This window comes from Triplophysa rosa, linkage group LG10 (genome assembly GCF_024868665.1).
Source record: "Triplophysa rosa linkage group LG10, Trosa_1v2, whole genome shotgun sequence".
In the NCBI taxonomy this organism is placed as follows: Eukaryota; Metazoa; Chordata; class Actinopteri; order Cypriniformes; family Nemacheilidae; genus Triplophysa; species Triplophysa rosa.
In genome coordinates this window covers 20,357,302-20,383,884 of record NC_079899.1, presented here as the reverse complement: position 1 = coordinate 20,383,884, position 26,583 = coordinate 20,357,302, and the positions used below count along the sequence as shown (strand labels likewise).

Here is a 26,583-nt window from a genome sequence, read left to right as displayed (position 1 = left end):
GCTGTTTCCCCGCTCGTCCTCAGGCCAGGCCAAGTGGGGGGAGCGGGCACACGCTCATACCAAGTATGCCAAGGCACCAGATTCCATCTCCGCGGAGAGGGAAAGAGAAAGGAGAGGTTGACCTCTGGCCGGATAGTGCTAGATGTTGGCATTTTGACCGTTCCGTGTGCCCCATGGTTCCCGTGAAAGGGTTGTAGGCCCATCCAGGGCATAATGCCACAGTAGACAAGCGTGGCGGACAACCAGGGATGGCACCTGCTTGGCGTGAGCGTGAGGTAATGACGGCTCACAGGTGAGCGGCCCCAGAGGTAATCAGTAATTAACTCTCAACCACTCCATCACCACGGCTTTGGGTCTGAACCGAGTAGCGTTGCCACGTCCTACAGACAATAATGCCCTCCAAACACTCCTTTCACTTGCCTGGTAACATCTGTTTTTATGTGCAAAACTCAGTCTAGAAAACAAAAAGTTGACATGAAATCTATTCTGATAACATTTACTTAAAGGGAAAGTTCAACCAAAAATGTTAATTCTGTCATCATTTACTCACCCTCTTGTCATTTCACACAGATATGACTTTCTTTCTTCTGCAAAAGAACAGATAAGATATTATGAAGGATATTATGAAGAATGTGGTAACTAACCGAACACTGACTTGCATTGGTTTTGTGCATACAATAGAAGTCAATGGGTACTTCTGTTGTTTGGTTACTAACATGCTTCAAAATATCTTCTTTTATGTTCTGTGGAAGAAAAAAAGTCATGCAGGTTTGAAATGACAATTTTAATGTTTGGGTGAACTATCACTTTAATGTGCATGTATGGCTTTCCTGTAGCTCAGTTGATGAAAGCGTCTGCCAAATGCGTAAATGTAAGGGTTTTAATGATGCACATTATTACATTTTTGTCTTTATATTTGATCTAAATATAACAACTTTTCTTTTTGGTAAATGTTGCCAAGCCATCCTACTTTTTAACCCCTCCCACCACCTGTCATAGACACCACTTATACCACCCACTTCTATAGATTGAATCAACTATACAATTCGAAAATTTCATCATTTCGTTTTAAATTTAAAGAAAAATTTGTGCCAGAAAGGACCACTAGTTTATATTTCAAGTCATTCAGCTGTGTTCTGTCTTCAGTGCAGTGAAGGAAAGTGAATTATTTGCATGCTGTTTTGCATTTCTTAGTCTGTTGAAGGCTGTCATTTAAATGTTATCAGATACAAAAAGAGAAAGAGATGTGTGGTGTGCTCATAATTTTATAAGAATAGCTGCTGAGTGTAGTGTTTGTGGGGTCATATCTGTAGTACATGGGTTCTGACTATGATGTGCGCTCTGATTCTGTTTTTAGAGAGACGCAGCTGTAATTGGTGGGAATGCGGGTTCGGTGGGCCTAGACGTCCCCCGGGGATCAATTATAGAACGACTCAGTCGGCTCAGCGTATTCAAATGAACACCTGAAGAGCGGGACAGTGTGCTTTTTTAATTCTTCAGGTATTACGGGATAAACACCTTCCTAGTCAAGACCTCATCAGATGCAATTTGTATGCATTTACGCATACGTGTTGTCCTACCTCCTTTCTCACTTTTTAAAAAGTGAGCGCACCGTTACGATAAAAGGGAAAATAATAATTACCTTCCACTTGGAGTACGTCTTTATACGCGGGCGGGTAAAAGTGACTTTTTTGACACATCCACATAAAGCAACACGGTCTAAAAGCAGGCTGCACAAAAGCAGTCGTCTTGCTAACAGAAACCTGCCCGGTTTCTAATAAGAATGTTCTGAGGACTGGAGTGGTATTAATATCCCTCCGAGCTCGTGTTTTAAATAAATTCTTTCCTGTGATTCAGTCTCTCTTCGTCAAGGTTTCGGGCATTTGTACAGTGTGAAGAGCTAGCAGTGTTTAAGTGCTTCAGACCTTGCGAAAATAATGAATGCCAGAATGTTTCTAATCACTGAATCATTCATGCTGTATAATTTGCTGTAAATAGCCAAGGTGCACCCTTGATTTACAGCTTGCTCAGAGATCCTTGACACCACTTAGCGCATGAAAAACACTCCATATATACATCGAGGCTAGTTTGTCGTTTTGAAAATAATTCGAACCGCAACTTTTCATAACATCTCATCCAGCCGGTCACCTGGAATCACGCGCAAAGCCAAATTGGCACACAATGGTTCCAAAGAAAAGAAAATGATTCATTTTCCTCAAAATATCAAACGTTGAAAGAAATAGTCACCTCATGGAGAACGCAAACAAGCCTCCTGAAGGTTTCGAGAAGTGAGAAAACTGTTTCGGTCCACGTTCTGTCACCGTGTTATCGCTTCCACCTGTGGTGACCTTGTCCAGGCTTCTCTACTCGTGATGGAGAGCGTCAGATAGATTACTGTGACCGCTCGGCTACCTTACAGATGGCTCGGTGCTGTCACAAGCACGAAATGTTCATAGCGTGCATCGAAATGACTCATTAAAATCAGCACATGACTGGAGGAGAGGACGCCCAACGCTACGTGGGCTAGTTTTGCCTAGCGCGGACGTCAATGGCTGCGTTTCATTCTACGCTAGTTCCCTGTGATTGGAATATGTGTGTCATGAGTATAAATTTGGGCACTAGCGAGTCTTTATCCAACAAAACGAATTCAGATATTAAATATATACCCCATACCACCAATAAAAATAGATAAATACAAATAAAAGCAGGGTTCTTTTTAATCTTCTTATGAGAATTCCGATTCCTGTGTATTGTATTGTGTATTGAACTCTAAACACAAATCCATAACTTCTCGCCCAATTCCCTCAACATCCTATTTCGGGTCAAAATCCAGCTCTTCACTCAAAACCATTCAAACTTGCTGAAAAAGCAAACTTTTCCCCCAAATATGACACACAAGCCCTCAGAAATACCCACACTACAACATAGTCTTACACACTGGTGAGATCAATTCAAAACACTGTTACTAAAACCTTTTATTGGGATTCAAGAATATAGTCATTTGGCACCTCAGTGTCTATATACAACCTAAAAGAGTGCAGAAAGAGCAAAATGCAACAATGAGATTAAGGGAAAAAATACACTACTGTAAAGTAATCTTAGATAAAGGAGATGAAGTAGACTAGACAAGTTCAAAAGGTAAAAAAAACAATATAAACTGGGTATGCAACACAATACAGAATACAATTGCATAAATAATATATAAATAAACATGGCATCCTGCACCTTTGGCACAATTTCGTTACAGGATACTATAGCAATGGCTTGGTCTTCTGACAAAATATTTTTTTGTAAGTAGTCATCTCTAAGTTCTGCAAAAATACAGGACATGTAAAAATGCTACAAATAAACTTGACAATCACAAATCTACTTTAATACAATTGTGTTCTTGTTTTTTAACCAAAATGTAAGTTAAAATTATAGAAAACATCTCGGAATTCTAAATGCACAAATTATTGAGTAAATTCAACTTAATTTTATCATGTTCAACCCACTTAAACTTGTATAAAGGATCTTTACTTCATTATTTTGTGGTGGGACTACACAAATTCAGATTCACAAATTTAGTTCATTTCACTAACTGAGCAGTGACTTTCGAGTTCCCAGCATGCTTTGCATGCGACAGCATTAGGGGAGTCATTTTTGTGAAAAAGTGCTATTGTATGTGCTTTACAATAAAATGAAAGATTTGATAGTGTTTATTGTTCTGTTGTCTTTAAGATTTAGAAGAGATTCTTTTTGTATTTTTGAGTTTCGTGGTTACCATCGTTCAGAAGAGTGGTGCTTGTGCTTCGGTCATGGGAGAGCTCATGATGTACGTTATTACACTCAGTGAACAGTAATGCTGCTAATGCCAGTACTGAGACAACTCTCAGCTTACTTGTACATCCTATATGTTGTAAACAATAATACATGTTAAACTGAAGTTAAAAAAGATCAAGAAGTTAACTCCAATGCTCAAATGCTTGATTTTTTTAACTTTATCATATGACAGGTGCTTAAATAATTTAGGTAATTTTGGAATGGAATATTGCGGTAAAAATAAGCTTTAAAGTACTTAAAAATATTTTGTGTAATGTTGTTACTATCATTTTTTTTAAGTAAATATCTGTGTCATTTTTTACAGTGTACTGTAATTATACTGTATGTTTGTAATATAAAGCCCTGTAGATGATTCTAGGATGCACAATTACCTGTGCTCCTATTGATATCATGAGACTCTGATTGGTGTGTCATCAGTTTTGCTACTGAATGTTTACTGATTGATAAATGTGCGCTATTTGAGATTACATCTTGACACTTCAGTTCATTATATAACGTGTCAGTGTTTTCTGAATGAGAGCATGGTTAAACCTTTGCAAAATGAGGACGTTTTTGTGTGGGGTTTGCACAAGTTGATTTATTGTTCTGAGAATGAGTTTATAGTTGTGAGTTAGCATCGAGAAAAACTGTTAAGTGCTCAAGAAAAAATTTGATAATAAATCAAGTCCCTAGGGGTGTCACAATATACCGTTATGGACAATAACCGTGATATAAAAATATGATTATTGCACACATATCGCAATTTTGCACCAATATAAATTTTTTGTCACAATGCTCACAATTTGAGTGTGATTCATTGATGAATAAAAGACTAAATTAAAGATACTTACAGCTTCATATATTAATTTTTAAAAGATATTGCGATAGATATCATGAAAATACCGCTATCAGGAATGTATTTTGCCACGATAACCGTGTAGGGAAAATGTGATATTGGGAGAGCCCTAGTCCCTATGTAGTGCACTTACTAGTAAACTAGGGAGAGGGTTAGGAAGCTCCATCTACAATCTACTTTTTCTTGACTCGTTCTTTGTCCTTTTAATAAATTCTCTCTCCTCCACTTACCTCCCTGTCTCTCGCTCTCTTCTAATGTGGAATTTCAATGCTCCTTCTTTGAATGATTGGATGTTATTGTCATAGTTGAGAAGAGGGAAATGCATTTTGAATTACAGGCAGTGTTTCACTTCTGTTTTTATATTCAAATGCAATAGCACGCCTCTCGAGCTTCCGTTTTGGTCGTTCTTGCTTTCAGTTTTGTGAAATCACTCCTCGCACGGAACAGGGTACACCGTGTTCAGGGTCTACTGCAAAAGTTTGCCTTTTGTGATCCCTCCTTACATGTCATAAACACATTTAACATGACATGGATATTCGCACATGTAACGACAGCAGTCGCAACCTACACATTCTCAATTCTAATGGTGCATCTTTCTAAATGAATGGATTGATATCTCAGGTGGCATTAGGCTGAACAAACACAAGAGTAGCGGGGAGGGAAGTCATCAGGTCAGATCTGCACGGCGAATAATCTCTTCTCACAACAAAGCCTATCCGGATCTCATCGCCACTGTGATGATATTTAAATGTAAAGCTGAGGAGATCAATTAAATTAGCTGTAGCTTCAGCCCGCAGTTCTCTCGACTGCCCCTGAGGTCACAGCGGTGTACTTTTTAGCTCTCTCCTCCGGTAATCGCTTCAAATCAAGCCCCTCTTAAGCACCGCGGCCCACCTTAATTACACGTATGAGGTTGAGATTTCACACCTCTGGTAAAGAGAAGATAAAGTCAAATTGATAATAAACGCCTGAAAGATACATTTTTGAATCAGCTGGGAGAGCTGTGGCTGCCTGCCGCCCTCCACAGCACTGACACAGGAGATATATTCAGATAATGATTTAGTGTGTGTGTGTGTGTGTCATCTTTAGTGCTATAACTTTATTTTGACACAATGTCACATTTGTCTGGTACACTTGCAATATGTATGAGTGTACTTATTATAATTATCAGATTGCACATTCATTGTACTCCTGGTGAGTATTATGTGCTAATTAATGTTGTTAGGCAAAATCGAATAATTATTTATTTTTATAGTTTCCTACATATGTAAATGCATAACTTGGTGTGTAGGTTCAATCTGTAGGCCTTGCACACAATGGAAAAAATAAATAAATTAAATAGCTTAAGTAAGGTTTGAGAAACACATCAGGATATAGATATTACTGTACGTTATATTATACACGAGTTATTTTGTATTATATGAATGTAGTTTTAATAGTTTTAGAAAAAAATAACATTTTTAGTGGCTCATCACTGCCTTTTTGTGTCTAACAGGAAATTATATTTTGAAGGAAGATATTAAAAAGCTAATTTAAAATTATGACCTTTGCTTTTTTCAGCTTTATTCATTATATTTATTAAACATGGATTTAATGAACGGTAATTTGTCAGTTATTAAAAAGACAAGGGAATACTGATTAAAATGAAAAGCGGTGGTGTGTTTTGAACCTTAGGATTATTCACAAGGAAAATATGGGATAAAACAGTTTATTAATTTAAATGCTAAAATAGTTCTTCCAAAGAGAGTCATGTGTCTATTTTTGTATATTTAAAATGTAAAAATGCAACTTTTATAAATTGTTAAATGAATTTAATGAACTATTGCTTTAACATATTAACAAACACATGTTCCTGTCCATAACCATCTTTCTGTTATTTCTCAGATCACATAAGAATTTTTAAAAATCTTGTATTAATTTCCCCAACATTCAGCATCTATCATCTCTCCTGATGCGGAGGTTTATGTGTCCATTTAGTATGCAATAGTGACATCTACAGTCAGAGATGAAGCTAGACTCAACACAGGACAATAGAGAGCACACTTTTGATGCAGGTCACAGTGTGTGCGTGCGTGCGTGCGTGCGTGCGTGCGTGTGTGTGCGTGTGCGTGTGTGTGCGTGTGTGTGTGTGTGTGTGCGTGTGTGTGCATGCGTGTCTGGATGTGTGTGTGTGTGTGTGTGTGTGTGTGTGTGTGTGTGTGTGTGTGTGTGAATAAAAGAGAGAGAATATGTTGGTAATTATAGCTATTTATGTTAAGAGAAAAGACCTAGTCAGATGGCGAAGTGCATTCATTAACATTTACTTAGCGGTGAAGTCATTATCCACTTCCCTACTAACAGAGAGGGAAAAAGAAAAGATAAAGAAAAATATTAATGTGCTGACATAATGACAAAGTCAAATTCTAGAGACGGCCTTAAATAGACTGTATGGTGAGTGTAAAAACGCAGTTTGGCTGTTAAAGTGAGAAACAAATGTGTTTGGCACTGTTTTCATACACAGAGCGACAATAATTCTCATTGTCATCGTGGCAAACAAAGAGATGATGCAAACAAGCAAGATTCTTTCAAAGATTCTTGTCGTCGCGAAGCATTCGCTGATTGTGTTGTCTGTTCATTTGCTGAAATTGTTATGTGAAAACTTAGGAATTACACTTGTGAATGTATATTATGCTGCATTAAGTGTTACTTTCTTATCCAAAGAAAAATAAATATTAAAGACATAAAAAGCATCTTTTAAAATAGTCCAAAATTGTATTGCCTGAATTAAAAATAATGTACAATACAAGCATAGTTTTTACTGGCATCTCAAATGTTGGGTAATTTACATATATTAGCATATAAAGTAATTGGCACAGATGCCAAGAAAACACTGTAAAACAGATTAATTGTCATCCACCAGCCACAGTGACATTGTTAAAAATGAGATGCTTTTAAGAAGCCAATTATCAGAGAGTTTCCAAAGTAACCCTTTTTCATCCCTAAATATCAACCCAAAGCAGCCTCCTATGACTATGCAATGAATCCTCAACCAACCCCAAGTTTTAGTGCGCAACTTTTACACCACAACGTATCTTAAAAGATAGAAAAATGAATAAGTTTTACTATATATTTGTAAGCATATTTGTAATATAGCTTGAACTTGTATGGCGGTACAGTGATAATTGTTCTTTGAACATATTGTAGGGCTTTGTAGGTTAACATCAGTGCAGCTCTCTTGGGCAATCTAAAGGGTAATTTGTGGGTTTAAAAAAAGAAACCACAACATTTAAGGTAAACTAAAGATTAAATGTCATAATGATTTATTACAATACATCAGAAGAGAACACGTGGCCATGAAAGTTGAAGAATATTCATGTGTTTAGATCGCGGTGATGTGTCAACTGCCCTGTGTTGAATAGTTTTTGAGGCATATGGGCACCGCCACTCTCTCTCTCTTTCACACACATACACACAAACTCTGGCTGGTAATAGATTCTGCTATGCTTTGCTGGAGCTCTAGTTTTATCCCCTGTAATAATTGGATAGTGCCTCCATTTATAAGGCTGTCCAAGGGAATGCAGAGTGAACAAATGAGCTAGTTTAGTTGCCAAGACCACTGCTCAGGGAGAAAGCTTAAATGACTCCCATTTTCACAGGCATTGTGCAATGGCTACCTTAAATAATACTGAGATTACACGAGGGACGGACAGACCTGCTGATGGTCTATTGTGCAGATAAAGGGAATGAGGAAATTAAAAGATTTGGGGGAGAAAAAAACGAAAACCACAAAAAGAAATGAATTACTATTTGATCAGACAGAGGGAAACAATATAGTCTGTGCGTGAAAGTTCAAGGAAATGACTACTGTGGACAGTATAAACATTTTTGGAAGATTGTCATCTTTTAAAAAATATATGCGTGGTTGACACGTAATAATGTCCATATGTTTTTATTTTATTTTTACTAACATCATTATTTTAGGAATTTATATGAATTGATGAATAGACAAATGTCAATATTATTTTCTTTAACTGGACAATGTCAAATTTTTTACTCATTTTAATTACACTCGTTCATGCTAAATACTAATTACTAATTACTTTTAGCAAACTATTTTTTACAGTTTTTACAAAAAATATATTGCTATCATTGACAGTTCTATATTTCTATTTTGTACTTACACAGTAAAGAAAAAGATTACATTTTACATTTTAAAATAATTTGCACAATAGGATACTTTATATACTGTATATATGCTATATGTATAGACCACTTCGGAAAACGTGAGCGGTGCTTGTCCAATGCTGGTCCGGAAGAACTTCCTGTTTCAGTCTTTTAGCACAACAAAATCAAATGTTAAACAAATATCTTTAAGATTTAATTATGTGTGTAAGATTGACTAAATAAAAAAATGAAACCAGTGTTTACATTTTGCGAAGTGGTCTATAATACATAGTGAGAGAAAGCGAGAGAGAGACGGTTAGCAAAATGGTGTTCTGAAATAAGCTTATAAACAGAGGACATGTACATTTCCCAAAGTATTTCATGTCAACCACCCGTGTGTTAATAAAGACCGGTGACTATCAGAAGTGAAAGTTCGCAGTGTCTCATTGGCCCTGATAGATTGTTTACACAATGGCCGTCCCCATCAGAGACATCCAACCTCGGTCAGAACCCCCAAAATGCATCACACCCCTCAGACTCTATCCTTGTCTCAACGTTATTTGTATTCGTTAATGACTTTATAATTCCCGGCCAGCAGGAACCTGCTTTTATCTCTATTAGTTTAGTAGCCTGGCAAACAAAGGGATTCTGGGCTGGTGGCACCATGCCAGCAGGAGCCTCCACCATAAAGGTTCCTGTCCATCTGTGTCGACCGAAATACAGCTTCTTTCCTTCTTTTTTCCCTGCTGCCTCTTCTAAGATACTTGTGCTCCGTGCCGATAGATATACCCCTTACCGGGGCTCGTATTGATCTCTGTGATGGCCAATGAAGTGTAAAAGAGAGTTCTGTTTTTCCCACAATGAGAAAATGACAAGTCGTTCCGTCGGCGTACGAGAAGAAGCACTTGATCGCAGATATCCTGGGGTGACGTTTGGAAAACATGCCTCGGAATGTGTCCAAAATTCATTCGCGTTGTCAAGCCGGAACGCGATATCTTTATTGTCTGAAATCAGCCCGTCGAGCCATGCGCGTTTACCTCTCAGGCCCTCCGTGAATGAACGATTTGGGATATTTTCATCTCTTTGAGGGTCATTCATATGCTCAGAATATCATAAATAGGCAAACATTGCTTCCATCAGGCGTTAATTTGACATTTGTAATGCATGTACACCGTTCCATGAATGCATTCATAAGGCCCAAATAGAGTGCGTTTCACACAATGTTTCATCTCAAACTTTTCTGAGACCTGATGTTCACCCTCTGTGTTTTGCTATCTCTCTTGTTCTCTCTCTCTCTCTCTCTCTCTCTCTCTCTCTCTCTCTCTCTCTGTGTGTAACATGTCAGAATGTCTGCATTCTCCTCTCATCTGAGATGCTGGTCAGATCAGGGGGCCCTTCATTGTATATTTTACCTTGCCGTTGTTTTGATCTCACTGAAGACAGGGAGCAGCTTTTTTCCATTTCCCCCCTCTCTTTTTTTATTCCTTCGGCAGCCCGCGTGTCTTTTGCATGCATTGTCTTTGAACAATGCTCTGTTTGAACAGCGCGCTCGCAACTCAGGATACAGGCGCGCTCGACGGATCGACTTTTATCACCTGCTTTTCCCAGTGATTCTATTAACGCTTCTGTTTCATTAAAAAAGGGGGACGCGACCAACAGACAGGCGCGCGGCAGAAGAGGCAGACGAGAGTGACTTCAAACAAAGTCAGTCGTGAGATTGCCACAGCGCGCAGACAGCCCTTCATTCGGCGGGACTGACATAGCAGGCCGGATGAGGCGTGCAAGTGTGTGTGTGTGTGTGTGTACCTGTGATGTGCTAAATCATTAATTAGAAGGAAACCACTTCTGTTTCTCTAATGCACTGTTGCTAATCCGTGAGCATCGAGACATATGGTCCCGCTATCTGGCTGGTCCAACAGGCTGAGTGGGTCAACAGTTATGTTTACTTGTGGAGGTCACCATACATCAAAGAATACAGATAACCGGCTATAAAAACCAACAAACATACATACATAAAGAGAACAGAGAAATGAGAAGGATAATTAAAGGAAAATATGGTAAGATGTACATGTGATCACCCCTGCAAGAGCGTAGAGCCACTCCGGAACACTTTCCTCCAACTGCGGGAAAAAAAATGAAACGGTTAATATATGAAATTATTTTTTCTTTTAGCTGTAGAGTTTATCACAAATGACATAGAAATGAAGACAAACTTGTGTGACTGATGTTGAATGTATCTTTTTTTGTGTGTTTTTATATGTAAACCTATTTGCCATTATTATCCCATTTTGACCTTGCAAACTTTTTGAAAATATTTCAAAAATAGTCATCGTGAAAATGGTGCCACGACTGAATTACCATAAATTCTAAATGATTATTGTGAATCGTCTATTAATCATAATTTGTGTAAATATTAAAAACATTATTTTTGCACAACTACGTATTTTGAGATAATAATATATTTAACATAGTATATTAACATTGTATTTTTGATATAATGATTAAATAAAAAATATATTATTATATAATAGGTCTGGGACAAACAATAACACAAGATAAATCAGTATAAAATCCATGAAAAAAAATGTCAGACTAAAAGATTTAATGTGATCTATATCAAATATATCTATACACATATATAAATAAGCAGAAATGCGACTTGTTATATATAATCGGAATCTTTGACATATACTGTAAGTACCCAAAGTTGCAGAAACACCCCTCTACGCTCCTCCCCTAATGGTAATGTTCATGCATCTCGCAAAAAAAAACATGCACATACGTGTTGTTTGGATCCAGTCGCTCATACGCCCAGATCCTGCAGCGGCCAGCGGCGTTGAACTCTGACTCTGGCACAGGAAGTGAAGTCAGCAGCCGTGTAGCTGCTGCTCCAGAAGGCGATGGCTGTGTTCGCGGCGGGGCTCTTCCACCCCGTAGCAAGGTTGGCACAGTGCGGAGGTGCTGGTGGCACAGTGCTGGTTCTGGCGCTCTCGGCTGCTGGGAGCGGTGCGTGCCCTCTGTCATTCATGGGGAGTAGCTCTGTCCAACTGTCACTTCCTGACAGGCCGATAATCAATCTCTTTATTAACTGCTCTGTTGCAGACGGCCCGCCCGGTAGGGAGGGCGGGCAGCTTGCTTGGTACACCGCAGCATAGCGGCCGCCACAGAGCTCCGCTGGGGTCGGAAGGTTGGCGCCGCCAAACAGGCAGGGCCCGTTCTTACCAACGTTACGAATCGCATGGGTGGCATCCGGGGCCTGGTCATCCCTGGTGATAGTTTATGAGATGGAGCCATATCTCACGTTGAGGCTTCCGCATGCCAACTATCCATCCTTTCTGATTTTCTTTTGAAAAGTTTCTTTTATTTGTCAATGTGGGAATCAGTTGTTTTTCCCACGCCAGTATATTAGTCACAGTTCCTGGCAAGCTATTGACAAAACTGTATCGTATAAACTGAAATTCTTTCTCTTCTGTTGTTCAGGAGGAGTTCCTGATCGACACGCAGAAGGTGCTACTAAGCAGGATTTCCGATCTGTGCGCATCAAACGCGATGACTGCCAAAGACACGGCCCTGCGGCCCGCTGCTCCAGGTCCTCCAGACCTCAGCGAGACCACCCCTACTCTCCCCGACTCTTCTCCCCACCCAAACAGCCGACTAGAAGACATATAAGCATAATAATTCTATCGCAAATAATGATAACCATAAAACTCCAAATCCTTGTAATAAAGCCGAAGCCTCTCTCCCTAATGAAACAGTGGCCCTCCTGCTGTTTGCCATCTAATGTTCCCGTTGAGGCTTCCTCCACTTTCCATAAAGCAATTTTGCAAGCCCACTCCCAACGTGATTCATCTAGGAATGAAGAGAACTGCTTGGAAGCCTCTCTTTTCTCTCCCTCCATCTCTCTTCACGTCCCTCGAGGGTGACTCTTGACTAAATCTGTGTTGATACATAGGTGCGCTCCAAATCCTGTTTGCTCGGGTTCCATCTTCCCTAATATTCACACTCGTGTATGAGGCCCCTTCCCTGCCTGCGTCTGCTAATGTAGCGTATCGCCGTCCGGATGACAAGACGACATCGCCGAGCGCCTCAGACTCTCTCTCACATGTATCGTTTACCGGCGGCGAAGAGAATCACAATGTGTGGGAAGGAGAACATATGTTAAATTTAAGAAGCTGAGATCTACCTCTGCGCAGGGGCTTAGTTTACACGCGCCGTTCAACGGTAGCCAGCAACAAAGGAATGTGTCACGGAGGAGAAACACAGAGGAAGCCTTGTACCCCCCCTCCGTTTCTTATGGTTTACATTGTAAATGCACATGAAAAGGTGTTGTATGAGAAAATACAGGCGGCTTTTATGAAACGTAGACGAAGTACCTTCTGCTGCCCGACAAAATGTGTCTTAAAATTTAAGGTAATTATGAATTTGCTTGGTGAATTAAAAACAACCTTGGTTTGCAATAAATTTGAGCTTGAGATTGTAAATTTAATTTAAGATCCTTACTTGGGTTTGTAATTACTGTATGTGAGTTTTTTCAATTATATTTAATTTCACAAACACATGCCATTAATTGAGTAACAGTTAATGGGGTTTAGCTAGTAATTCTTACAAAAAATAGCAAACATTTCTCCAAAAACTCGAATAAGAAACTGTAAGAAATGGAAATTGTTCATCACCAGCACGCATTGCATATCAAAACCTACAGTATTCCACACCCCAGATTTCTTTTCTTAGCAAATCCCAAAATTACTCAAACATTTCTTGATTGACAGACGAGGGCGGATAACTGTATTTAGCCAGGGACGATCTTTCCTCGTCTGCCGTGATTTGGGTCTCATGGAAGATCGGCCCCCCGGTGTCTGCCCCCCTTCCTCTCCCGGCACGGGGCAGGGGCAGATTGACAGAACAGCATGGGGGCAGCCGCCGCTGTGCCAACAGCCCCCCCACGCTCTACCTGATGTTTTTAACAAAGGCTTCCATCTTACCAACTCTGCCGAACATCGCCCAGCCAGCTTCAACCCACCCCGGCTCTACAACAAACAGACTTTGAAACCCGATCGCGAGGATGTTTGGAACAGATGCGCAGACGCTCGGAGTGATGCGGCCTGTACGGCTGTACTCAAAGATAACATGTCAAACAGTTTTTAGTGCAGAGCCCAAAAAATTGGACGGTTGTAAGTGAGCACCTGGTGACAATTGACAGGAGGATATTATGGCATGTTTTCTATGATGTATGTTTTTATTTAGGGTAGACTGGGGCTAGTTGTCACACTTTTTATTTCATTGATTATTTTTGGTAATAGGTTCTTTTTTGAAAATCAATTTCTGTACAGGCACATAAAATCACGCTATATGGCGTAAACTGTCATAATAGAAGCCTGTTAAATATACAGTGTGAATATTTACATGGGATGGAAAGTTAGTGCACAATACAAAATATTGCATTTGAAATAAAACAATTAATGAAACGGCAACAATGGCACGTGCCAAAATATCAAAACAAGTCTGTTTATAATTACAGCATTTAAATTGTGTGACAACCCACCCCAACCTAAAATATATGAAATATATCATTTATCTTTAAATAGTACATGTATGTATTTATTATATCCTGCCTTGTATTGTAACAGTATATTTTACAGTTGTTTACCTAAGTTGATAGTTTGAAGGATAGAATTTGCAAAAATCATTTAAATCAATTTATCATGTGACTTCTGTTTACTTCGAGGATAGATACTTAATTTAATATGTCCAGACATCCAGAGAAGACCTTCTAAAAGAGATAGGCTTACACGTGTTGCAAAGGTTGAATTTATCTCAGTAATCATTATCTTTGACATCATGGTAAGCAATCATAGATGGCACTTCACGACATTAATAATGCACAGTATTGTTCTTACTGACCCCTTCCTAGTCGTCTTCAATCACTAGAAAATCTCACTGACTTTCCAAAGGGACGATGCACACACACACTTCTTGGAGGTGTTCCCCCGTTTTGATGAATCTCCGGTCTGGGTACCAGCATCCCTGCTGTACGTGTCTTTGCCTCTCCTCCTTCCTTCCTCCTGTCAACACGATGATGCGCGCAATCCGTCGCTGGGTACCGCTGCGCTCCTCACAGCGTCCTCTGGCCTCACCCATCTCCTCTGTAAGCCTGTGGGGTGCTTCACTTCAGAGTGATCTTTAATACTTATTGGTGATGTGTTTTATAGAGAAAAATGATTTGTCTACTGTACGTCTTGGCAATTTTGTAGTTTCTGCCGTTTGCCTGCAACGTACCTTCCATTGTAGACATCTACAATATTATTTTGATACAAAGTTAGTTTATAATCCCAGACACTGACCCCTAAATCAATAAAAAGACATTATCAAACCCTGAAAGTGAGTGCTGCCGATGATAAATATTGGCAGACAAGAAAAATGTGTCATTTTTTCGATTGAATGGAACATAATGATATTCACAAGAAGACCCCCGCTGAGACAGAGACACAACTGTTCCTAAGCAACAAAACACTTTTCCCCGCCCCTCTAAATGCATGTAAGATTTTGCTTAACTGTTTGAAACAAGACAGAAATACTCATTCATCCAATGAATTTACCGGAGTAAACATGAACATCAGTGAACGAGGATTCAGTGCTGACACACTTCATTTAGATCGTGGTATTTCAATACAATGTTAATAGGCAGAGTTTATACGTGCAACTATAGTTGACGAGGCACATGCTACAAATGCAGAAAAAATGCACGCCCACATTAAAGTTATAAAAAAACTATTGTATTTAGTGTTTGTACAATCTATTTAAACAAACAAAGTGTTGCTTATATAGTCGGAAGTTAACTCCACTCGGAGGAAAGTCTTGACAAGGGTCCAAATTCCTGCTATTGCTTGTGTGGTAGTGCCATCTAGTGGCATAGTTTAGTAATCTGACAAATTCTTCAAATAGTTGTAGCTTTTAATTTTTGGCCATAAAATCTTCTATGAAGTAATATATTATAAATTGATTGATAAATCAGGGCAAGTAATTAATACTTAACGCGTAAACGAAAGGTGAGTAAACACACTTACAGACCCAAAGGCTGATGTTCAGAAAACATGTTTAGATTTGAGCCGTATCAAAAGTGCTGATCAACAAATTCATAAACATTTTCCACCTCAGGGCCATCCATATTACAGACAGCCAATATTTCTGCCTAACCTTCCGCACCTGTGCATTGTCGTACACAATAGCATTCAGAGCAGATGTACATCCATTATCATTGCATTTGACTTGCTGCAGATTCAAGCCCAGTTGATGGTATATTGCCACCTTCTGCTGCTGTTTACCAAATAATTCCTCATGTCGTCGTGCCCTGCTATTGCCTGGTGTATATTGGCCTCTTGCACATTTGGTTTGCCTTTTTTTAAGTAGAATTGTTATGCATTGTATTGTCGGTTGTGTGAGCATTTGTCAAAGTCCTTGCACTATTCAGAATCTTATAAACAGTAAAAGGACTACAGTACTCCCTGAATATAATATTTATTTACTGTATGAAATAATACAATAAAAAAGGATACGTTGTCATTTGTAAACTTTATCATTTGGAAGCAGATGATAAATGAGAATAATCATGATGAAAATACTTTCCTCATTACAAAGCACTGTAAAACCATTATCGAAACTATCCTAAAAGAATTACCTTCTTTCTATCAAGATTTTATTTCATTATGGATTTTTTTTTTCATTTATAGGCAAGCAAACACAGCGAGAGTTTTTTTTCATTTGATTTTTATTATATTTGATGTGCATACAGTAATACAGCTGTTATTTATAATCATGGACTCATTCAATTAGATCCTTATTTGCCATTACGATTACAAAAGAAATTCTCGCAACTGAAAAGAAATCGCAATAGTTGTCCCTACAGCTGAACTCAGGAGAACAATCGTCATGTTTAATTATGCTTCAGGGTTATTTTTCAGAAGGTACTCGGCCTGTGAAAACAGTGGTACATGTAAATGGGAATTTTCACCAAAATAAATCAACAGAACTGTTTTTAACCAAGACCAACCTACCAGGAAGTCTATTGGGTCATCGGGGAGTGTTCTATAGCATTCGATGAGCCCTTGGGTGAGAGTGGGCATAACAGCCCTCATCAGGTAATCCCTCATAGGTGCTGTCTGAGACTCCAACAGTTCATGCTCTTGTCTTTTAACCTCTTCAAGACGCTGATTCTAAAAACACAAACAAACATACGTTATGCAGACATACACATATTTCAGACAAAATGACATTAAATGAACTAGATGTTTTTTTGTGTGTGGGCACAAACTCACCCTATTGGTTTTCATGCCCACTGTACATAACATTATATTATATAACAAATTAAATCACTGTACCGCAAAATTAAGTTGGTTCCGAGTAATTCAGTGTAAACCTGCAATTCTATGTTTGCTGCTGTCGTGTAGTAAAAATATTTCTGTTGGCTGTGCATATAAATTAACACCCATCTTTCCGCCATCTGTTACATAAGTATTCCATCATATTTCCTGTGATTTTTTTTATTTAGACCGAAACACAATCCACTTTATTTATAAGCGGATAAGTTTGATGGCCATGAGCATACCCACTCATCCCAGCACTGAGCTCTGCTCTGGGCTTCCTCTTTCTCCTGGAGTTCTGACATCTGTGCTTGCTGTTTCTTTAACTGTTCCTCAGCTTGCCGTCTCTCTGCCTCCTCCACCTCCTCTGAGTTTAGGCTGTAGTTCTTTGGTTTGCCCACTTTTCTAGAAATCTTCTCTGTGACCATCAAGTACTCATTGTCATCGTTGCTTGTTATCTCTAAAATAAAAGCAGAAAATGCACCAAATCAATTGATTTTACGGATTCCTTTCTTTTAAACGATGTTCAAGTTCGGCCTTCCAAAATTACCAAAGAGTTCAGGATGAATCTCAAGATCTTCAAAGTAGTTCAGTATCGTCTCATCCTCTACATTTCTCTCTCTGAATCTGGCCAAGCGCTGAAGGAACTGTTCAGGGCTGTAGGAGGTTCCTTCTACGAGACTTTCTGGTAGGTTCAGAACTCGGTTTTTCAGGAAAACATCAGTGGCATTAAGTGAGAACACGAACTCTGGAGAATACAGAGATCATTGATTTAATATTGCCGTAATGTTTACAGCCACCTGCTTTAACACTTAAATAGTTCTGTAGGATTTCATACTGAAATATAAGCAACAATATGCACTGAACATGCTTCAAAAAGCTATTTTTAGAGCTCAACAAAAATAAATTTAAATATCCTTCTGAAACCTCATATAATAATTATTATTAGTCACCCATTATCATTATGTTTGTCACTGGGTTTTGCAAATATCTAACCAATTAAAAGTATTAAGAAGTGATTGTCAACTTTGACTAGTACGTAATCATTTAAAAAGTACAGTGTTTTTTCCCATTTCCTGAAAAACAGCGAATTTGGACATCTGAGGTTTCAGAAGGACAGCAACGATATGTATAATACAAATCAGTTTTGTAAGAGCAAAAGCTAATAATTGCAATTGAGACATTTTAAAGACTATCTTAAAGGCTTTAAAATGATTTTCTAATCTGCATAATACTTTTATTAATAAATTACACACCTGGAATGATCTTTTCTTCACATTTAGATTCCAAGTCTTCATGGTCTTCATCACCTGTTGAATATTTAAATAGTCACGCAAAATCAACTCGACTACAGCACAAATCAGAATCGTGAATTAAGGAAGAAATTACATAATGAATCAAAAAATCTCACTTTTAAATAGCTCCTTTGCCTGCTCATATGTCTTTGGAAATCCATCCAAAACAAAGCCTTGATTCATACAAGGTTTGGTCTTGAGTTTGTCTCTTATAATACGGAGAACATACTGGTCATCCAGTCGTCCTGCACATAAAATAAGTACTATGAACTGCCTTTTTTTTTAAATACTACATTGCGATTAAAAAGTTACATTAACAACCTCCGTTCAGATTCATGTTTTCCTTTAAAGTGTCCAGGAATTCCTGAGCTTCACTCGGATCGTCTTCCAGGTCTTCCATCTGGACACTTACTTCCTGAGAAGATTTAATTCGGTTTATGTATCAAGTAAGAAAAATGCAATGTGACCTGCTAACCTGTGACCAGTTACATTAAATAAATAAAAAGCGGTCTCAGACATACTGGTCAGAATACATTCTGTGCTGTACAATACAAACCAGGTTGTGTAATGTTTCAGTTAGAGTCTCCTTAAGTTTAATATGATGAAGTTGGTAATGCTTGCAGATCATTTCTGCTACGGTGCTTTTCCCAACAGCAGGAGGTCCCAGTATGCAGATACGAGTGGGCTGAAGAAACACAGCATTTATGTGGGCGCTCATAATGAGAAGACCTCAAACATAACTCTTTGTAACAGGTATTTTATCATACCGGCAGTCCCCTGTTCTGTCTGTATTCTTCTGTGATCTGTTCAATGTTTTCAATAATGCCGGCCTCAGACACCCACTGGACATGAAAATTCTCCTTTAGATAGGGTGCTTCAACTCGAAGGTTGACAAATAAAGAATCAATATCTGTTTGCTAAGGCAAAGCAAAAAAAATCTCAGTCAATACAAATCCAAAACTCTAAAAGAGAGTTTTGTCTTTAAAAGAAAGTGTTTATGCATTCATGAAAAGCATGCTTAGCGAATTTAAAATAAGTTCAATCATTTTCATTGTACTGGAACAATATTGACATTTTACCGTAAGATCCTGTTCGAGGAAAATGTCCTCTCTTGAAACTTTCTGTGTTTTTCCTGACCCGAGTGCAAAAGATATTGCCTTAAAAACATGAAGACTACGAGTTATGAAAGTCATTAATTTCCATACGAAAATCTGCTGTGACAAAAAAATCTCACCTTGATGATATTCTCCATTGTGTTTTTGGAGTCATCAACAGCAACAATGTAGTGTGACCCTGGCTTGTGATCAATGACATTTTGGATGATCCTAAATGAATGCAAGTCAATGGAGTGTAGATGTTCAGTAATGTATTTTGCATGAATTGTGTGACAAAAAATGTACTAACCCTGCCAGATCACTGATGTGAATAGTGGGAACAATATTTGAGCCATCTCCAAAAACAGGCACCTTCGGGACTTCACCCAACCATGACATCTACAGGAAGCAATAAAAAATAAATAAAAATGAGATCTTTTTGAATCACAGTCCATTTCTCCAGTATGAGTTGTACCTTAAAAAAGAGGTGAAAGATGTGTTCTCCCATTCCATATTGTAGCCCCGATGCAACCACATATGTGGAGAACTGGGAGCTTTTCTGAAAATCATAATCATATGAATATGGCACCCCTCAAATATGTTGAAGATCTCTTTAATGACAAAGAAAACATTAAATTACTTTTCAACTCAAATACTATTATCTTCACTTACAGTTTTGCCTAATTTGACAACAAGTTTCTCCAAACTGATGTGATCCTGGAAGTTGGGGTGTGATTTTCTTCTCCGGTAATGGCCTTCTGTAAAAGGAATCTCTGGATCATCCTACAGCATAGTAGAGACAATTAGCATTAACATTTCTTTCCATTTAAACGTTAACCATGAAATCTATTAAATATAATCAATTCAACTACAACAAAGGTATCTCTCACTTTATCAGCTGGTGTAGTCATAGCCCATGTCATGATGGATGACACAAGGATGAACATCTTTGGTTCAGAAAATGTGTCCATTTCCTCGTGAAGAGCTGTGATGGGAGGATTATACAACTAAGAATTTATGGCAGGAGACAGTACATTTATTCAGTCATTTAAAAAGTGTCAATGATACCCGAGACGGCCCACTGTGCTTCAGCTATCTGATCAGGATGCTGAGAAATATTATAAATGATGACATCACACTTCATCAGATGATGGAGAAGGTCTTCACGCTCACAGCTCTAGAAAGATTAAAAAATTAAGTGCATTTCTATTTTACATATAGCAGGCCCCTTTAAGCAACTTACCTGTACAAGTGAGAGAGCTTTTAGTTGTCAGCCAACAAAGAGCATAATTCACAACGTTACATTTCCAAGCAGGAACCGTGTAAAAGCAAGTAGCATAGAAATTTTGTTTTTTAAACAACTACTTTTACATAACAAACTGTAGCACATAAATAAAGTAAATATAGTAAATATTGTAATATTTACACTGTACTCTTCTTCAATGTATCCACACTTCTCTTCCGTTGGGTTGGAAACACTCCCCACAATCTGGAAGGTGGTCTCTTTGATTTCTGAATGCCCATCATGCAATGTGTCCTCCTCTTTCTCTGCGTCAGGATCAGTGTCCACAAGAGACGCACCAACTAAACATGAGTTTAAAAACTAAACAGAGCAGAACACGAAATTAAGTAAGTCTTTGACATACCCTCACAAAGAAACATGCTATTAGCGAAGACTTGTCATGTTTACGTGGCGGCCACGATGTAGGCTAATTACCTTTGCGATATATTTCGACGAGTATGTATTAAGATTGCTAATGAAAACCCGTTTGGAGTTTTGCAGCGTCTCCTCTGTCATGGCTGCCACCTTTTGTTGATACGTTGCTTGGAAACGGTTGATCACGTGAGGTCTTTAAGCGCAACAAAATTACGCCCTCATGCGAGTGCAAGTTTATTCGCTTTGCTCAAAACATTTCCATAGATTTACGTTATTATTTATTTTTTGCATGATTGGGGCGAATTTTTGTTAAGATCAAATATCTTAAAAATCAAGTTAAACAATTGATATACTATTATTAAATATAACACGCTAAATCAACAACGTCTCTAAACAACACTGCAGACATCTAGGCTACATAAAATAAAACTTCAGGAATTTATTAAACAGAATCATGTGTTTGAGTGAAAAACATTCACAAATAAATTAATTATAATAAATAATTTTACATTTTTACAATGAATCACATAACTGGTTTAAATTGTTACTTTCTATTAAGTCGCAGTGCTACATAACTGAAAACCTAATTTAACCATTAAATCTGTTTATATGCAAATCAGTCACAACCCTTAAAATGCTTGTTCAGCGTTTTCACAACAATGTCAAAACAAAGACAAGGCTGGGAGTTATTCTGCCTTTATAGCAAAATTATCAAACTGTGTGAGTTCAAAGGAACTAGTGCCAATGGCCGCCCATCCATTTCTTGACTCCGAGGGCACTTCATTTTTCCAGAGAGGTGAGCCATTGAGTTCTGCAGATGCATAGTCTCCCTAAAAACAGACAATGACAGATAAGGGGATCCTATAATTAATATATGTGAACCTTTTTATATACAACTTAACATACCTCGACTGTGAGGGTCAAGGTGTACCATACATGTGCTCTAGTTCCAGAGAATCCTTCAGCAAGAATGATTATTCCTCCTGTAATATAAAACGTTTTGGTAATATGACCTGACGCAGTCAATACAACGTTGTAAAGTGAACAGAAGGCTTTTGTTATTGAGAATAGCTTTTTGTTATTTCTCACTAAGGTCACTGGTGATTTTATAGGTGCCATCTGCGTACACCCAGAAGAAGATCCCCTTTGCACTGCGGACCACACCTCCACCTTTATCCACTCTGAGCGCAATAAAGACCCCACCAGTGCGCACAGTCTCCATGTACACATCACACGATACCATCAAGTCCTGCCTGAAAGAGATTGTAATAATCAATACTAATTTATAACAATATAGTTTGAATATTTTGCTTCAATCCTCATGCAGCTGCACTAATAATAAAATGTGTTTATATGCAATTGGGAAAATAGTGTACATACCAGTTATGATCACCAATAACGCTGATTGTCTGATCAGCATCTGCGACCCAGGTCACAGGGCGCTGAGTGACCACCTGTCTCAAAGTAAAAACATGAGGGCCGGGGTCCGTCAGGTTAGTGAAGTACTCAAAAACACCCGTCTGATCGGCAAAGTTGGGAGCCTCTGAGAAATAAGGATGTTCTGCGGGAGATAGGGAGCACAAGAGTTAACATACATTTCCCCCCTCTTATAGTGTACTCCTCCACTTATACTTAATTTCATGTGGTCAATTAAATATTTCAAGATAATAAGTCAGTAAGAAAACAAAGGAGGCTGAAACTACTTACGGACATCAAAATCGTCTTTATAAGTTTTAGGAAAGGGAGCAGAGAGTGGAGGATCTGGATAACTCCCTTTCTGACCATTTGTGATAGTGGTAAAAGTATAGACTTCATCAACATCGAGCTCTATGCTGAAAGACCCCTCAATAACCTACAACATCCACAATTCACAGATATATGTTAGAACTTAAATATCAAGTGTAGCACACAAGAAAACAGCAATAAGAACAAAATGTATTTTATTAAAACAGAAGCTGCAGAAATCGCTTGTAAAGGGTTTCACAAAGTCTTTAATGTTAAGGTTATGAGAGGATTCAGCATCATCATCTAATTTATTAGTGTACCGAAAACTGTCTTTAAAAGGTTATGAAAACTTTTTGAATATACAGTACTCACTTTAACAGGCTTAAGATTTTGGAACAGGACTGTCTTGTCTCCTTTGAAATCAAACTTTGAATGCCACACCTTCAGCTCACTAATGGAAGCCTGTTAAGACAGAATATTCCACAATGTTCTCCTCACTGTACTATTTTTACCTGCTATAAACCAATTTAAATCACAGCAGCAGAACTCACGAAAGACCCTCTCAGATGAAACGTTACATTCTGTGCCGAGACATTATAGGGAAGTAGTGGAGGTCTTATACACACAGAGTGATCATGAGTCTGAAAAAAATAAAGTGTACACATGTGAATACAGAAAAAAACAAACAAAAGCATTTAATGTTATGCTAACTGTTCTGAACATCTATTTCAAAAGTCTAACCATGGTTTCAGTGATTAAGCTTAGATTTCCTTTCCCATCAGTCAGTGCAACATAACTCCCACCGTGCATCAGCTGTCCAACAGTCTGCAGGTACTTCCAGCCAGGCTCAGTAAACTGGGTAGTGTGAGCTTTTTGGATTTACACCAAGATACTTTATTAGTTTGTATCATACATGATCTATATCATTCTACATGATGCACGTCATATAAATGTATACAATAAAACACATTACCAGTTATCCAGATGGGGGACTCAACAACATAATTTCCACTCCATGGCTCATTTGCAGTCATTAGTCCATCTCTTCCAAAGGGAAGGTTTCCGTAATAACTGGCAACAAGGTTCCAGGATATGGTCCTAAAATGTGAGCACACATTTTGTACTGACAGATACAATCAGATACAAAAATGACAAATATAATATCAAAATGTATATCATGATATCATACGCTGTCATTCTGCCATTGACGTAATTCTGGTTGAGAATTCGCGCCCAGCAGCCTCCGCCAACGTCATTATTAAAAGTACTGTAGTCTTCAGAGGACCACAGTTTCTTTTCTGTCTTCAGGGCTTCAGGTGAACTGGTGGTACCGGGGTAATGAACCCTTTCAATCCAACAATTCCAACATCAAGAAATGACATCACCACTCTTTTTCCTACTGTACACTCCCACATTTCTTTTTTTACAAAAAATTGCTGTTGTTTGGAATAAAGAATCATTTAAAGAGACGTTAATCCTACCCTAAAACATCAACAGCATCTCTGAGTTCACTGTCAGCAACAACAGAGGAGCTGATTGGCTCCCAGAGACTATCACTGGCAATTATTTTAACTCTCTCCAGGCCACTTTTATCCAGTGTGTATCGCAAAATCTAGTAAACAAGGTAGAAAAACATATAAAGGTAAAAATATATTTATATTGATTGAAATATAAACTAACTATTTAGGCTAAAAAATAACTTTAACCGTCTCTTTATGCAGTTAAAGTGATAGTACACCCAAAAATGAAAAGTCTGTCATCATTTACTCACCCTCTTGTCATTTCAAACCTTCATGACTTTCTTTCTTCCGCAGAACACAAAAGAAGATATTTTGAAGAAAGTGGGTAACCGAACAGCACTGGCCCCCATTCACAAAACCAATGCAGGTGAATGGGGGCCAGTTAACAACATTCTTCAAAATATCTTCTTTTGTGTTCTGCGGAAGAAAGAAGGTCATACAGGGTTGAAATGACAATAGGGTGAGTAAATGATGACACAACACTTATGTTTGGATGAACTCTCACTTTAAGTTGGCTGTTTAGAATAAACAAGCAAATTACCTTTGAAAAATGTATCCAATCAGAACTTGGTTGAATCAACAGTTTAAGTTAATGACACAATTGTTTAAAAGGTTTTGTGAGTACTTACCTTTATGTATTTAGTGTCAAAGCTCCGTTCATTCCATATCTATACAAATAAAAAAATGTATTCAGACTCAAATACAAAATATTTGAGAGTAACTGAAATTACGGTGGAACAAGTGGGAGCTATTTACCCCGACATAATCAATGTCCAAGTCATGGTACTGCTTGGCCCCAATAATCCATGACACCACATAAGAGGTAGTGATATCAGGGAAACCATAGGGCCAATTTTCACCATTTCCCACCCATCCGGGAAAAGCCCAGGGCAAACCTGTAAATGACAAAAATGGCATTAGAGGTGATATGTGGAACATGAAAACAACAACATAAATTACAATTTGTGTGTTCATGAGAAATGCATGTATTTATGCATGTTCTCCCCATTGGTTTAGAATAGATTTGTGATTCTTTTTACCTATGAGGGTGATGTTTGGGTTCCTCTTCTTGGCTTCACTCATTAGCCACCATTCGTAACCTCTAAAGTAATTCTCATCATCTTCATAATGCATATGGGAGGGTTCAGTTCCATCTGTCAATCATTACAGTCCTTATATGACCTATATTGACATTGCCAACATATTGTACTGCACTTTAAAAATGAAACTGTTCTCTTCACCTGTGGTCTGAGCATCGCCTCCTATTTCAACTTTTAGTATTTGTAATGAAGCACCAAATTTAGGCTGAAAATAAACAATGACTTGTAATTAGATCATAAGATAAATATAGACAAACTGTAAAAAAATGGTTTCAGTCATACACACCTTGAAAAGGTAATCCAGTACCTGACTGCGATACGGTTCCGCATAATTGACTAGTAAACGCGATGTTGCCTGTGAAAGAGTTTATATTTTAAACAAGTTACGTTCTGCACACGTTAGCATGTTGTACAAACCAACTAAGCACTTCTTTAGTAACTCAGAAAAGGGGAACCACACTAACAGTAAAACACTCACCCCACCGCCACTTAAACCACCAATGCCATCAAACGATCGTCCTAGTCCGAATTCATCATATAAATAGTATTCGTCGCATGAACAAACAAGTGCAGAGAGAAAAATACTTAAAAGCAGTAAACACTGAATTTCTGTGTTCATTCTAACTCATGAGCTCCTGCTACATTATCACCTGACTTGCACTTCCTAGGTGGGCGGCGCTTAGCGTTAACGCGCATGTAGTCACGCCCCCTCTATGGAGTCCTTTCCAATAGATTTGGTTGTTTTAACAGAGATAATTTGCATTAATACTGTTTATGGATACAATATCAACATGTGTGGAGGTGCAAAGCATTTTAGTAACTTAACTTTTAGTAGAACTGAGTCAACATGAGGCGAATTTCATTTTTATCACTTTCCCTTCCTCTTCGATTATTATAGCATAACAAAACTGTCATGACATCATCTTACAGGAAGTGACCTCGGTTTTGGAAGGAATGATTTGAAGGGCATGATGTACTTGTTGAATTTTTCTGTAATGGTTTTTGTAAGCTGTTTGTACTAGTTTGTGATTTCAG

General features: G+C 38.2%; 4 protein-coding genes across 6 annotated transcripts in view; 1 reads left to right on the top strand and 3 right to left on the bottom strand.

Annotated features, from left to right (window-relative positions):
* The window catches only part of vrk1 (VRK serine/threonine kinase 1), a 38,138-nt gene extending 35,718 nt beyond the window's left edge, over positions 1-2,420 (bottom strand). Inside the window, exon 1 of the mRNA XM_057343354.1 lies at positions 2,248-2,420. Coding sequence (XP_057199337.1) covers positions 2,248-2,252 — 5 coding nt within the window. The 5' untranslated portion in view covers positions 2,253-2,420. The remainder of the gene's footprint in view (positions 1-2,247) is intronic.
* si:dkey-288a3.2 (protein phosphatase 1 regulatory subunit 37) overlaps positions 1-15,121 on the top strand; it is a 38,701-nt gene extending 23,580 nt beyond the window's left edge. Inside the window, exon 11 of the mRNA XM_057343357.1 lies at positions 12,281-15,121. Coding sequence (XP_057199340.1) covers positions 12,281-12,469 — 189 coding nt within the window. The 3' untranslated portion in view covers positions 12,470-15,121. The remainder of the gene's footprint in view (positions 1-12,280) is intronic.
* Positions 15,122-16,552: 1,431 nt separating this feature from the next.
* Positions 16,553-21,465, bottom strand: ak7b (adenylate kinase 7b). Its single transcript, XM_057344665.1, has 18 exons — positions 21,264-21,465; positions 20,973-21,149; positions 20,615-20,723; positions 20,437-20,531; positions 20,219-20,329; positions 20,022-20,105; positions 19,857-19,945; positions 19,687-19,777; positions 19,532-19,609; positions 19,220-19,369; positions 19,009-19,137; positions 18,774-18,867; positions 18,569-18,697; positions 18,414-18,467; positions 17,708-17,905; positions 17,403-17,617; positions 16,852-17,010; positions 16,553-16,770 (listed from the first exon to the last, which is right to left on the bottom strand). The coding sequence occupies exons 1-18, from the start codon at positions 21,342-21,344 to the stop codon at positions 16,735-16,737; spliced, it is 2,079 nt and encodes a 692-aa protein (XP_057200648.1). The 5' UTR covers positions 21,345-21,465; the 3' UTR covers positions 16,553-16,734.
* A 174-nt stretch (positions 21,466-21,639) lies between these two features.
* Positions 21,640-26,219, bottom strand: galcb (galactosylceramidase b). Of its 3 annotated transcripts, none has more exons than XM_057344666.1 (17): positions 26,027-26,219; positions 25,835-25,903; positions 25,690-25,753; positions 25,489-25,602; positions 25,205-25,344; positions 25,078-25,116; positions 24,410-24,540; positions 24,118-24,273; positions 23,902-24,026; positions 23,670-23,797; positions 23,480-23,569; positions 23,301-23,390; positions 22,911-23,055; positions 22,584-22,764; positions 22,293-22,456; positions 22,110-22,186; positions 21,640-22,033 (listed from the first exon to the last, which is right to left on the bottom strand). In XM_057344666.1, the coding sequence occupies exons 1-17, from the start codon at positions 26,165-26,167 to the stop codon at positions 21,890-21,892; spliced, it is 1,998 nt and encodes a 665-aa protein (XP_057200649.1). In that variant the 5' UTR covers positions 26,168-26,219; the 3' UTR covers positions 21,640-21,889. The 3 variants fall into 3 exon arrangements, 2 of the variants coding, with proteins under 2 accessions (XP_057200649.1, XP_057200650.1); XM_057344667.1 differs by having other exon boundaries at positions 24,118-24,249; XR_008963733.1 differs by having other exon boundaries at positions 21,920-22,033; positions 22,331-22,456.
* Positions 26,220-26,583: the final 364 nt, after the last annotated feature.